This window comes from Alligator mississippiensis, chromosome 1 (genome assembly GCF_030867095.1).
Source record: "Alligator mississippiensis isolate rAllMis1 chromosome 1, rAllMis1, whole genome shotgun sequence".
NCBI lineage: Eukaryota > Metazoa > Chordata > Crocodylia > Alligatoridae > Alligator > Alligator mississippiensis.
The window spans coordinates 441,795,670-441,808,536 of NC_081824.1; the positions used below are offsets into that span (position 1 = coordinate 441,795,670).

The 12,867-nt window shown below is 42.9% G+C and overlaps 1 protein-coding gene across 8 annotated transcripts in view; it reads right to left on the reverse strand.

Annotated features, from left to right (window-relative positions):
• Window positions 1-12,867, reverse strand: part of YAP1 (Yes1 associated transcriptional regulator) — a 126,176-nt gene that overhangs the window by 7,569 nt on the left and 105,740 nt on the right. For all 8 annotated transcript variants that reach the window (XM_019482026.2, XM_059721053.1, XM_019482025.2 and 5 more), the window contains one exon: window positions 7,645-7,775. In XM_019482026.2, coding sequence (XP_019337571.2) covers window positions 7,645-7,775 — 131 coding nt within the window. The remainder of the gene's footprint in view (window positions 1-7,644; window positions 7,776-12,867) is intronic.

Sequence of the window (12,867 nt, forward strand, 5' to 3'; positions counted from 1 at the left end):
GGGCTCAAAAACCAGAAGTATAAAATACTGTATGTCCAGAAGCCCCATTAGAGGTCGTAATACCAGGGTCAGTCAGAATCTGATGGTTCATGCCAGACTGGGACAGCTCAGCTACATTCAAGGTCAAGCTAGAGGTAAGGAGCCAAGGAATCCAGCATATAGGATGAGGGAGGCAAGAGGGAGGTACAGGGGTCCAAGGCTAAAGGCAGGGAGGATCTAAGGAAGAGGGGAGACAGGAATAAAGCTGGATGGTCCAAAGTAGAAGCAAGGCTGGAGCAAGGTACACAGGAGGCAGGAGGGTCTGAAGCAGGAGACAGGGAGTGCTGGAAGTGTTGTTGCAGGGACAAAGTCCTTCGGGAAGTTGAAGGGTTTTGTAGCCCTACAACCAGGGCCTTGTAGCTACTAGTGCTTCTCCTGGGCCGCACGATCCCCCATGGGACGACCCAGGCTGGGCTAGGTCAGCACCCAGCCAGCTACTTGGTGGTGCTGCAGCCCAGGCCTCCACCCATGAGCCTAGAAGACCTGTGTTCAAGCCCTGGGGATCCAGATGAAGTCAGCTTCCCTGCTTAAATGACAGACCCCAATTTTGGGGGACAGATTTGGTGGTGGGGGAGGCAGGATAGGTATGTGCACTACACAAGTAAATAGGATACTACTTTTGCCTTTACAAGAGGCATTATTTTATGAGATATTCACCATATTAGCTGGTCATACCACCCAGTTTTTAGATCACGTTATCTGAGGAGGAGACTTCACGTGCTCAGGCAGAACACTGTGCACAGTTTGCAAAGCAAGTATTTTGTGTTTAAAGACTATCAGAACCACCAGTACAAAGCTAAGTAGCCAAAAAAGTAAAACCGGTGTTATTCTGGGCACAGAATAATTGAAAGTAAAAGGTTAAAACCCCTATTAATGTAAAACATATTAGAAACTAAGGATGCAACTAACATTTAAAAATACCTGTTTAACCTCCTCTAATTCTATCGGTTAAAGGATTAACCGATAACACAGTAGCTCGGACACAGCTGCTGCTGGGAGCTGCTCCCAGCTTCTGGGGCCCTTTGACTGGGGGAGGGGAGGAAGCAGCAAGCCCAGCCAAACAACACAGCCCAGATGAAGGCCTGGGCTGGGAGGGAGGGAGCACCTGTGAACCAGCAGCTAATTGCTTACTGATGAGTCATTAGGCTGCTGTTGTTTGTCTCTTAGGCTATGGGTACTAGTGCCCCGCCCTGCTCCCTTCTGATTCCTGCTGGGGAACTGCACGACTTCTCTTGCCCCTTCCCTGCCAGACTGCACCCATGCCGAGGTAAAGGATAACGGGTAAGCTAACCGGTCATCACTGCACTTACCAGTTAAACAGTTGATTGTTTAATCCAGAGGTTCCCAAACCCCGGCCCGTGAAGTGTTGGCTGCTGGACCAGAAGTCCAGAAGTGACCGGCATACTGCACACTGGTAGCCAACCTTTTTATACCGGTCACTTCCGGACTGCAGTTTGCTGGTCTGTGGTCTAAAAAGGTTGGGAATCACTAGTTTAACTTTCTGCAACCCTATTAGAAACCCAACGTTTTAATGACTATCTTGAAAACTGTAATCAGTTAAATGCTGACAACTCTTTATGTTACACACACATACACCCCACAACCATCCTTCAGGTATGTTCAGAACTATCTAGGCCAGTTATTATCTACTGTTGTGCCTCAAGATCCTTTTAAGGATGCTGCAGCATGCCATACAACATTAACACTGCTAGGTGTGCAAAGACCTATACACAAACCTATGATTTACAACACAAACCCAGACTTCAAATAGAAATCCACAATGTCAAAAACATACTTCCCTGCTCTGGTCTTTCCGAGTTCTTTGTAACAGAAAAATTGCTCTATTATTTTTTGCCATTAAAAATAAATGGACATTAAGAGCTGGCATTTGCCAAGAGGTGCCTTGAGTCCAAAAAGGTTAAGAACCACTGACCTAGTTAGATAACAAGTCCTTTGCTGTAGTGCGCACAGTCTGTTGGACCAGCACCACATAACAGCACATCCTACATGTTGACTATCCTCCCTTGCCAGCATGTTCGTATAAAATAATGCTGATGTATGCTTTTATTGAAAGCAAAACGGGAAGGAACAAGATTCAAATCAAAATAAGAATTAAGGAAACCTTAAAATCAGAGACTCCAAACCAAACATTTGAATTAGCCTTCTACAAAACAGCAGAACATTATGCACTTAAAAAGAAATCTCCCCAGAAGTCAAAACAAAACTATACTGCACAAACAAGCACTCCTTCTGGGAAAAGGAAGAATCATTTAGAAAACAGGTTTGGAAGAGACCTCAGGTCATTCAGTCCAACTGCCTGCTCAAAGCAGGATCCTAGTCTCACAGAATCACAGAAAATCAGGGGTGGCACAGGCTTCAGGAGGTCATCTAGGCCAGCAGTTCCCAAATGCTTGACAGATTGCGCACCACCAATTTAAAATGATACAACCTGAAGTACCACAGCAAATTTTTCATTTCAACCTTAAGTACCACCAGCAATTTTTTTTCATAGAAAGTAATTATAATAAATCTGTTAACATGTACCACTGACAGGTTATCTGTGTACCACTGGTGGCACACGTACCAGATTGAGAACCACTGATCTAGTCTAACCCCCTACTCTAAGCAGAACCACCCCCAAATTATATCAGCCCAGCCAAGGCTTTGTGTAGCCATGTCTTAAAAACCTTGAAGGATGGGGATTCCACAACCTCTCTGGGTAACCTGTTCCACTGTTTTACTACCCTCATGGTGAGAGAGTTTTTTCTAATATCTAACCTAAACTTCCCTTGCTGCAACTTAAGACCACTGCTCCGGGCTCTCTCATTTGCCACCACTGAGAACAGTCCAGCTCCATCCTCTTTGGAACCAGCCATCAGGGAGATGAAGGATGTTATTAAATCCCCTCAGTCTTCTCTTCTCCAAACTAAATAAGCCTGGTTCCCTCAGCCTCTTTTCAGAAGTTATATGCGCCAGCTCTCTAACCATTTTGATTGCTCACTGCTGGACTCTCTCCAATTTGTCCACATCCTTTCTGTAGTGGGGGCCCAAAACTGAACACATTAAGCCAGATGTAGCCTCACCAGTTCTGAATAGAGGGGAATAATCACTTCCCTCAATCTGCTGGCAATACTCCTATCAATGCAGCTCAGAATGTAGTTAGCCTTCTTGGCAACAAGGGCACACTGTTGGCTCATTGTCCACTGTAACCCCCAGGTTTTTTTCTGCACAGTTGCTGCCCAGCCAGTCAGCCCCCCAACCTGTAACAGTGCCGGGGATTGTTCTGTCCTAAGTACAGGACTTTGCACTTGTCCTTGTTGAACCTCATGAGAGTTTTTTTGGTCCAATTCTCTAATTTGTCTAGGTCTCTTTGAATCTTAACCCTACCTTCCGGTGTATCTATTACTCCCTGCCAGCTTAGTATCATCTGAAAACTTGCTGACAGTGCATGCTATGCCATCTTCCAGGTCACTGATGAAGATATTGAACAAAACCAGCCCCAGGACCAACTGCTGGGGCACTCCACTTGATACCAGCTGCCAACTGGACACTGAGCCATTGACTATTATACCCTCTGAGCTCGATGATCCACCAAGTTTTCTATCCCCCTTACAGTCCATTTATCCAACCTGTACTTCCTTAGGTGCCTGTGAGAATGTTGTGGGACACCATATTGAAAGCCAGTCAAAGTATACTATACCCACTGGTCTCCCCACATCCACAGAGCCAGTCATCTCACCATAGAAGGCAAACAGGTTGGTCAGGCATGCCTTGCCCTTGGTGAATCTATCCTGACTGCTCCTAATCACTTTCTCCTCCCAATGCTTAAAAATGGATTCCTTGAGTATCTGCTCCATGATTTTTCTAGAGACTGAGGTAAGGCTGACTGATCAATAGGTCCTTGGATCCTCCTTTTTCCCTTTCTTAAATATGGGCACTATATTTACCCCTTTTCAATTGTCTGGCACCTTTCCCGACCACCGTGAGTTTTCGAAGATGATGGCCAGTGGCTCTGCAATCATATCAGCCAACTTCCTCAACACCCTCAGGTGCATTGCATCCAGTCCCATCAACTTGTACACATCCAGCTTTTCTAAATAGTCCCTAACCTGTTCTTTTGCCACAGTTGGCTGCTCACCTCCTCCCCAAACTGTGCTGCCTGGTATAGTAGTCTCAGAGCTGACCTTGCCTGTGAACACTGAGGTGAAAAAGGCATTGAGCACTGAACTTTTTCTGCATCCTGTCACTTGGTTGTCTCCCTCATTCAGTAAGCAACCCACACTTTCCATGATCCTCCTCTTGCTTCTTGTTATCATCTCCACTTGAACCATCCCAGCCAAGTGTTTGTCTAACCCGCACTTAAAAACTTCCAAGGATGGAGATGTAACAACCCAAGTAATCTGTTCCAGTGCTTAATCAAAATTTAGAATGAAGCTGAACACAGTCGGACAGTTCCATCTCCCTTGTTGTAATTTAAGACTGTTACTTCTTGTACTGCCCCCCATCACTGGCTTCAGAGAACAATCAAACTCCATTCCCTTTACAACAGCCCTTCCTGTATCTGAAGACTTATTATAGCCACCCCCTTCTATTTCTCCAAATCAATAATCTCAGCTCTATCAACCTATTTTTACGCCAGGTTTTCTAGAACTTTAATCAGTTTTGCTCTATTCAAGCGCAGGGGTGCTCAAGCCTTCGCTTGCAGAGCTAGTGCATCTGGCCCACTGGTTCCTTACAGCATGAGAAATTCAGTGGGAGGCACCTGTGGCAATTAACACTGCCAGTCCTGCCCAACTTCCAAACTTCCAAGTCCGTTCTGGCTGGACCATGCCTCCTTCCACCCCACACACCCAGACTGGGGCTAGGCTATGCCATGCCCTTGCCCCCCATTTAGCTGGATGGGGCTGGGATGCCTCCTGCCCTTTCTGCACAGCCAGTTCAGGCCCCACTGCACCTGCCCCGTGCCCCAGATTAGCCCCATCAGTGGAATCTTGTCCATGGATGGGCTGGACACCCATCTAGTCCATAGGGCAGAAATCACCCCACCAGTGGCGTCTGCGGGAGCTCCCAGCCGCTGGACTCCTGGCACTGTGCTCCTGCTGCCAGCGGCGCAGCCGTGCCCCCTCAGCCGCCTGGAGCACGTGCTGTTCATGGCAGAAATGTTGAGTGCCATTGCTCTAGTGGCTACTGTCCATCTTTCTTCAAGTGCAGTGCCCAAAACTAAACAAAGTGCTCCAGATGAGGTCTCACCAGTGATGAATAAAGGAATCACTTCTCTTGACTTGAAGGTGGTGCCTCTATTGAGACTTCTCCACATGCTATTAACTTTTTTTTGCAATAATATTGCACATTCAATTAATTCAGTTTGCAATCCACTATAAACTACAGGTTGTTTTTTGCAGTACTGTAGCATAGCTAGTTGCTTCCATTATATATTTTGAACTTGATTGTTCCGTCCTAAAAGCAGAACTTTTCATCTGCCCTTACTGAATTTAATCTAATGCATTTCAAACCAGACCATGTATAGCCTGGTTAATCATATCATCTAAGAAAGTACCAGAAGATACTCAGATAGTTTGGTGATAGGGCTGGTTCAAGAACCTAGGCACAACTGAATCACAGTGGGCATTCTACCTCTAGACCACAGGTGGGCAAAACAGCTGGACTCCATTTCCCAGCAGTCTGCCTGGGCCTTGTGGGTAGCGGACTGCAGCTCGGCCCTGGCTCTGGACCACACTGTCACTGCCACAAGATCCTGACCGCAAAGCAGCTCCCTGCCCAGCCATATGCCTTGCCAGTACTGCTGGGGCTGGTCTGCATGAAAACCCTGACCCTGCATTGTCATTGCCCTGCTGTTCCTGGGGTCTCCATGGAAACTGGATGCAGCAATGCAGGCAGAGGCTGCTGGGAAATGGGAGTCCACCACAGGCTTGATCTGGCCCACGGGCCAAACTGTCTGCCCCTGCTCCAGACTCAGAAGGAAGATTAAGTGAGAGAGAGGGGGAGAAGGAGAGTGTGTCACTTGTGGAAAAAGGAAGGAAAAGAAGCACCAATGTGAACTGGACTGGTAGAGTGCCAAAAGCTAAAAAAAAAAAAAAAAAAAAAAATAACGTAGGTTATCATGAAAGAATTAATGAGCAAGGATGAAGAAAGTCTCGATATGAAATGGGGTATAGGTTGTAGCCACGTTGGTCTAAGGACATCAGCAGATATGAACTGTCTCTTTCCCAGATACGAAATGGAAAGAGACAGTGTCAAGATTTGTTATAAAAATATAGAAAAGGGTTACAGCAGTTTTACTGTTGTCTGTCCGCTTTGATGATCTAAAGTCCATTCCAATATGCTGGCCCTGTTCTTATATCATGCAGAGCAATCCAATAGACACCTATTGTTGCAGTAACAACTTTGATCCTATAACAATTAGTGAAAAGTATGAAGTTGAGCTTCATACTGAAAAGATTTCTATGGTTCCTAATTTTTTTATTCTATATAAAATAATGTAATGCTGCTGAGAGTGACAAGCATGTTATATTGCTGCGCAGAAAATTACAGGTATCCAGGGTACATTTATAATGCCCGTTTCTAAGAAGCGGACTGATACTTATAAAGATGATGGAAATAAACATTAAGTTCAGGTATAGCTGAAGTATTCCAAACAGTCATCATGCTCTATAAAATCTTGTTAAAATGGGTGCTGAGCTGGTTTATTCATTTAGAAGCCTGACTGAAACAGCATCATCAAACAACATTACAAAATGTATTACTGCAGTCAACGTTTCATCTCAGCCTTTAAAAAAAAAAAAAAATCAGTTAGCAGAACTAAAAGATCCTGACACCTCCATGAACAATGCAGGGCTTGAATTTCCTAGTACGACTGGTTATTTGGCAGAGCGAATCAATTCTTTTCTAATTTTTTTTTTTAAATCCTTTCAGACAGTTAATGTAAGGATACAGTATTTTCTCCCCGACACTAAGAAGAACCATTTACTTACTCTACCCAAAACAATATATTTGTGACAAACTAGAGTGAGCTCTGTCCTTGCCTTATGCAGCTGGGGAACAAAAATTATACAAATATCAAAGGTATATTTTTGCAGAAAACCAATCCAAAATTCCAACTGCTTGAATTAAGGATGAACTTCAAATGACATGGTTTTAAAAAATGAATTGCATCAGTGTTTCTAGCATTAACAGTAACACAGAATGCTACCAGACTAAAATACCCCAAGTGGAAGAGGAAGTTGGAGGGAAGAAAGAATCCTAAGGTATAGTCTTAAATGTGCCTTACAGTTCACTTGATCTCATAATAAGCTATTCACAAGTTCTCTGAGTCAGTAATTTTAAATGACTGTTAGTCAACAGATTATGCATAGGCAAACATGTTATAACTTTGAATAGGAATCTTTTCTACAAGTCTGAACAGTCTATTTCCTCCCACAGGAGACAGCTTTTAATCCTCAACTTTTACTGGACTTGCCATTTAAGGAAAGATTCATTTACAGCTGTGGCTTTTGGCACAGACAGATGTTCAAAATAAACTATTACATGTACTGAACAGAATCTTAAATCACAATCTTTTTTCCTCTAGTAGCTACTCCTACAAACCTGTTCAGAAAAGGATCAGAACTATTTGTAGTCATTGTTCTCAGTTCCTGAGACATTCCAGGAGACGAAACTGGATTTTGAGAACCACTGTCTTGTTCCATTGTTGGAAGTTGGCTACGGAGAGCTAATTCCTAAAAAACAAGAAGTGAACACATTAGCAAGTTCAATGAAATACTTCAGGCTCATGAAATATTGTGATGTTTCTGGCTGCCCAGACAAATAACTTACATTTTTACATACTTCAAGTTATTGTATGTAAATAGAAATACATTAAGTTTTTGAAGTCAGCAATAAACTCCACAGAATAATTGTTCTGTGCCAACAAATTAAAGTACAGTCGATTGTTCCAATTAATAAGGAGGCTTCGCTGCAAATATTTTAAAGTAAATATATTACTACAATACAATACCCAGATTACCAGTTGGGCTGCTCGTAAACAATTTAACCAAAGAACTTCACTCTTCTTCCGGTTTGGAAATTATTTATGAACAGAGGTTGAAGTAATGTTGTAGCTGCGATGGTACAGGAAACATATGAGAGGCAAAGACTTTGGTGATATCTTGTATTAGATGGATTGTATAGTTGAGAGATATTGAACAAACTTTCTTGCAGAAACTGCCCTTCCTCAGCTCTCTTAACAGCTTAAAACAGTTCAAAACTGATTTATGAACAGACTGATTTTTCATAAATGTTCAAACTACTACCTTACCTGAATAAAACTGCCTGTGAACTGCTGGCTGACTGCTTGTTACTCACTAGCTGATTGGTCACTGGGTCCCATTGTGTACCAGTGTATGCAACTGTGTGTACATATGCAATCCTAGATGTGAAAATTCTCATCTTACTTTATTTAAACACTTCCCTCCCCTGTCAGGGGTCTGGCCAGGGTACACACAATTCCTAACTGCAAAGACTGCATCTATACATCCTTCCGTCTCTCTCACCTGTGACCTCACATACAGTTTTAACACAACTGCCCATCACTGCATGCATCACTGTTGCAAATAAATCAGCTATTGCATTGTGGATATACATTCCCAGTTCTGACTGAAAGGGATGCAGACAGACATGTGCAACAGTCTCTGCACTAGAGATTTAGAATCATGGAAAATGAAGTTTGGAAGGGACCTCAGGAGGTCATCCAGTCCAATCCCTGCTCTAAGCAGGACCATCCCTAACTAGATCATTCCAGCCAGGCATTTGGTTGAGCTGGGCCTTAAAAACCTCCAAGGATGAAGCTTCCACCTCCTCTCTACGTAACCTGTATTTTACTACCCTCCTAGCAAGAGAGTTATTCGTAATATCCAACCTAAGCTTCCCTTGCTGCAACTTGAGACCATTGTTCCTTGCTCTGTCATCTGCCACTACTGAGAACAGTCACGCTCCAGTAATAGTTTGTGGTGCTGTATTAAGCACCTATACTGCATCAAACATAAGCTGGTTGTCTTTCCAATCAAAACGTATCCTCAGCCTAAGAGAGAAAGATTATAAGACTGGAAGGGACTTCCTGGGTCACTGAATCCAGTCCCCTGCTACTGCATTCAACAGCAAAAAAACAACTTTCATAAAATGATCACATTCCTCCTTAAACTGATTCAGGTCACTGTAGAACCTCCCAGAATCAAATGGTTATAAACCCTTTTTCCCCCCAGGCAAAATGAGCCTCTCAGTTTCTCTCTTGTGTTTGCTCCATCCACATTTGCAAAATACAATCTTATTCCCTTCTTAGTCTGTTATGCTAAACTGAATAAGGTACAAAATTACAAAAACAAGAAGGGTTTCTGTAAGTACACCAGCAACAAGAGGAAGATCAGGGAAAGTGTGGGTCCCATGTTGAATGGGGGGGCCACCTAGTGACAGATGGTGCAGAAAAGGCTGAAGTATTCAATGCCTTTTTTACTGGTCTTCCCAGGCAAGATCAGTTCCCAGATTACTGCAGCAATATGGGGAGAAGGTGAGCAGCCAACAGTGGCAAAAGAGCAGGTTAGGGACTACTTAAAAAAGCAGGACATGTACAAGTTGGTGGGGCTGGATGTGATGCACCTGTGGGTGCTGAGGGTGTTGGAAAATGTGACTGAAGAGGCATTGGTCATTATTTTTGAAAACTTGTGGTGATAAAGAGAGGTTTCAGATTATTGGAAAGGGGAAAATATACTGCCATCTTGAAAAAGAAGGAGGAGGATCCAGGGAACTACAGACTGGTCAGCCTCACCTCAGTCGTTGGAAAAATCATGGGGAGTGGGTCCTTAAAGAATGCATTTCTAAGTACTTGGACGAGAAGACGGTAAATAGGAACAGTCAGCATGGATTCACCAAGGGCAAGTCAGACCAACCTGATTGCCTTCTATGATGAGATGACTGGCTCTGTGAATGTTGGGAGACCAGTGGATGTGGTATACTTTGACTTTAGCAAGGCTTTCAATATGGTCTCCCACAACATTCTTGCAAGCAAGTTAAGGAAGTACGGACTGGATGATTAGACTGTAAGGTAAGAGGATAAAAAAAACTGGCTGGATCATTAGGCTCAAAGTGGGGCTTGATCTCTAGTTGGTAGTTGAAATCAAGTGGATTGCCCCAGGAGTTGGAACTGGGGCCAGTTTTGTTCAGTATCTTCATCAATGAACTGAAAGATGGGATTGAGTGCACCCTCATCAAGTTTGCAGATGACACCAAGATGGGGGGAGTAGTAGATATGCTGGAAGGTAGGGCTGGGATTCAGAGACAGAGAAACTGGAGGATTTGGACCAAAAGAGAACTCATGAAGTTCAGTAAGGACAAATACAAAGTCCTGCCATTAGGAGAGAACAAACCCGTGCACAGCTCTGCAAAAAGACCTGGCGGTTACACTTGACTATAAGCTGAAAATGAGCCAGCAGTGTGCCCTTGTTGCCAAGAAGTCTAACAGCATACCAGGCTGCATTGGAAGAATTGTTGCCAGCAGACTGAGGGAAGTAATTATTCCCCTCTATTCAGCACTGGCAAGGCCACATCTGGAGTACTGTGTCCAGTTTTGGACCCCCCACTACAGAAAGGATGTAGACAGGTTGGAGAGAGTCCAGTGGAGGGCAATGAAAAATGTTTGCGGGGTGGGGCACATGACTTTTAAGGAGAGGCTGAAGGAACTGGGCTTATTTAGTCTGCAGAAGAAAAGACTAAGGGGGATTTAACAGCAACCTTCAACTTCCTGAAGGGTGGTTCAAAAGCAGATGGAGCTGGGCTGTTCTCAGTGGTAGCAGATGACAGAACAAGGAGCAATGGTCAAGTTTCAGCAAGGGAAGTTTAGCTTCGGTACCAGGAAAAGCCTTCTTGCTATGAGAGTAGTGAAGTACTAGAAAAGGTTACCCAGAGAGGTGGTGGAATCTCCAATCCTTGGAGGTTTTTAAGACCTGGCTAGACAAAGCCTTGGCTGGGATGTTATAATTGAGAATGGTCTTGCTTAGAGCAAGGGGCTGGACTAGATGACTTCCTGAGGTCCCTTCCAACTCTAATTTTCTTCAATTCTATAATTCTTTGAAAAGCCTCGTCTCAAATAGTCTTGCCATTCTCCCTACCATCCTGTTCCTATTAGGATTTTCTGGAGTGTGTGGGTTACTGGAGTGGCATGTATATTTCAAATGAGGCATCACAAGGACCATGTACAATGGTATTTATACTTACCTATCCATGCTGGAAATGTCACTCTTTATGCATGGTAAGTTCTGGTCGCTAACTTGGGTATACTATGTTTTTTGAAGTTCTGCTTCCACCCTGGATGCAACAGTTTCCATTTCCACGCCCTCCTTCCTATTATCTATGTTGTCTTTGTCTCCCTGATCAATTTTACCATCTTATGATCTTAGATCGTAGGACCTTCACAGTCTCTTCCCGTCTTAAGCTAGCTTCCCCTTTCTCATTAAATTTACAAACACCTTTGTGCTTCTTTCCATACTTACTTTTATGCTTGAAAGAAGCTCTCCAGACATGCACAGTCACTTCATTGCTCTTAAGATCTCTCCTTTTAACTCTCCTCTGCAGAAAATCCTGACAACACAGGCTATTATGGTGTTGAGACTACTGCATATGATGACCAATATTGCTTCCACATCCTTGTGATCATCACCCATCTATCTCATCTTATACTTCAAGTACAAACTCTTTGGAATCAGATCCACCTTTCTACTCTGCTTGTACAAGGGTTGACATAAAAACATCCTGGTTTGAGGGCACCAAGGAATGACAATATAACAAATACTGGTACTAATGAGCTTGCATATGACTAACTGAGATAACAGCTCACTATGAAGACTAAGCACCTCATCAGTGCACATCAACTCATTTAGCATATCTTAAAAAAACCCAAAAAACTCCAGTTTTTCTAAAAGCTCCATTTTTCAAAAGCTTCTAGTACGAAATTGATAAGGCTGAAAATCCAGATTTCAGCTCCATGTGGCAAGCTCGCAAGAATCAAATTGTATGGAAAGGAGTAAAATTTGGGGGGAGGTTGTAAAACTGCATACAAGTTGCTTAGAAAAAAGGGTTTTAACCTCAAGGGAGAGCAGTCCAAAGGTAGTCATGGTAGAAAGAAGCAAGGTTCTTTCATCATTTGGTCATAAACAGTGCATAAATGTGTGGCAACAACTTCTGAGATGTATTCAAATAGCTACAAAACCCAGAAAAATTTGATTAAATAGCAAATGAGATTGGGTATGCACTCAGTGCTCAATTCCTGTTTCATTTAAATGCACCTCACTGCCAAAATCATGAAAGGTTCATATAGGAGTAGACCGGTGCAACACAGATAAAAACTGACTACACTAAAAAGCTATTTTGTCAAGACTTCACTACAGCATTTTCCAAGAGGATTATTAAACAGTATCCTCCGTTAAGATTGGCTCATGATGGAAAAAAAATACTAATTACTGACATGCTGACCAGAAATTCAAATGTAAATTAATTATACTATTTCATAACACTGCAAGTCTACTGAATAACTTGTGTTCTCTGGAAATCTTATGTCAACCATTTAAAGGAAGCGTCTGTGTAGGTGTATAGAATTTTCTATGATCATGTAATTGCTGATTAGTCTTTTTTACTTTCTGCTTATTTAAAAAAAATAATACTAATAAATCCAGCTATTCTGAATGACACAGGTTGTTTAGAAAGATTTTCAGACTATGAAAGTAATCTATTTTTTCATCACTTTATTTGAAAACATGAGATTTTTATTCACATCTTAAAAATATG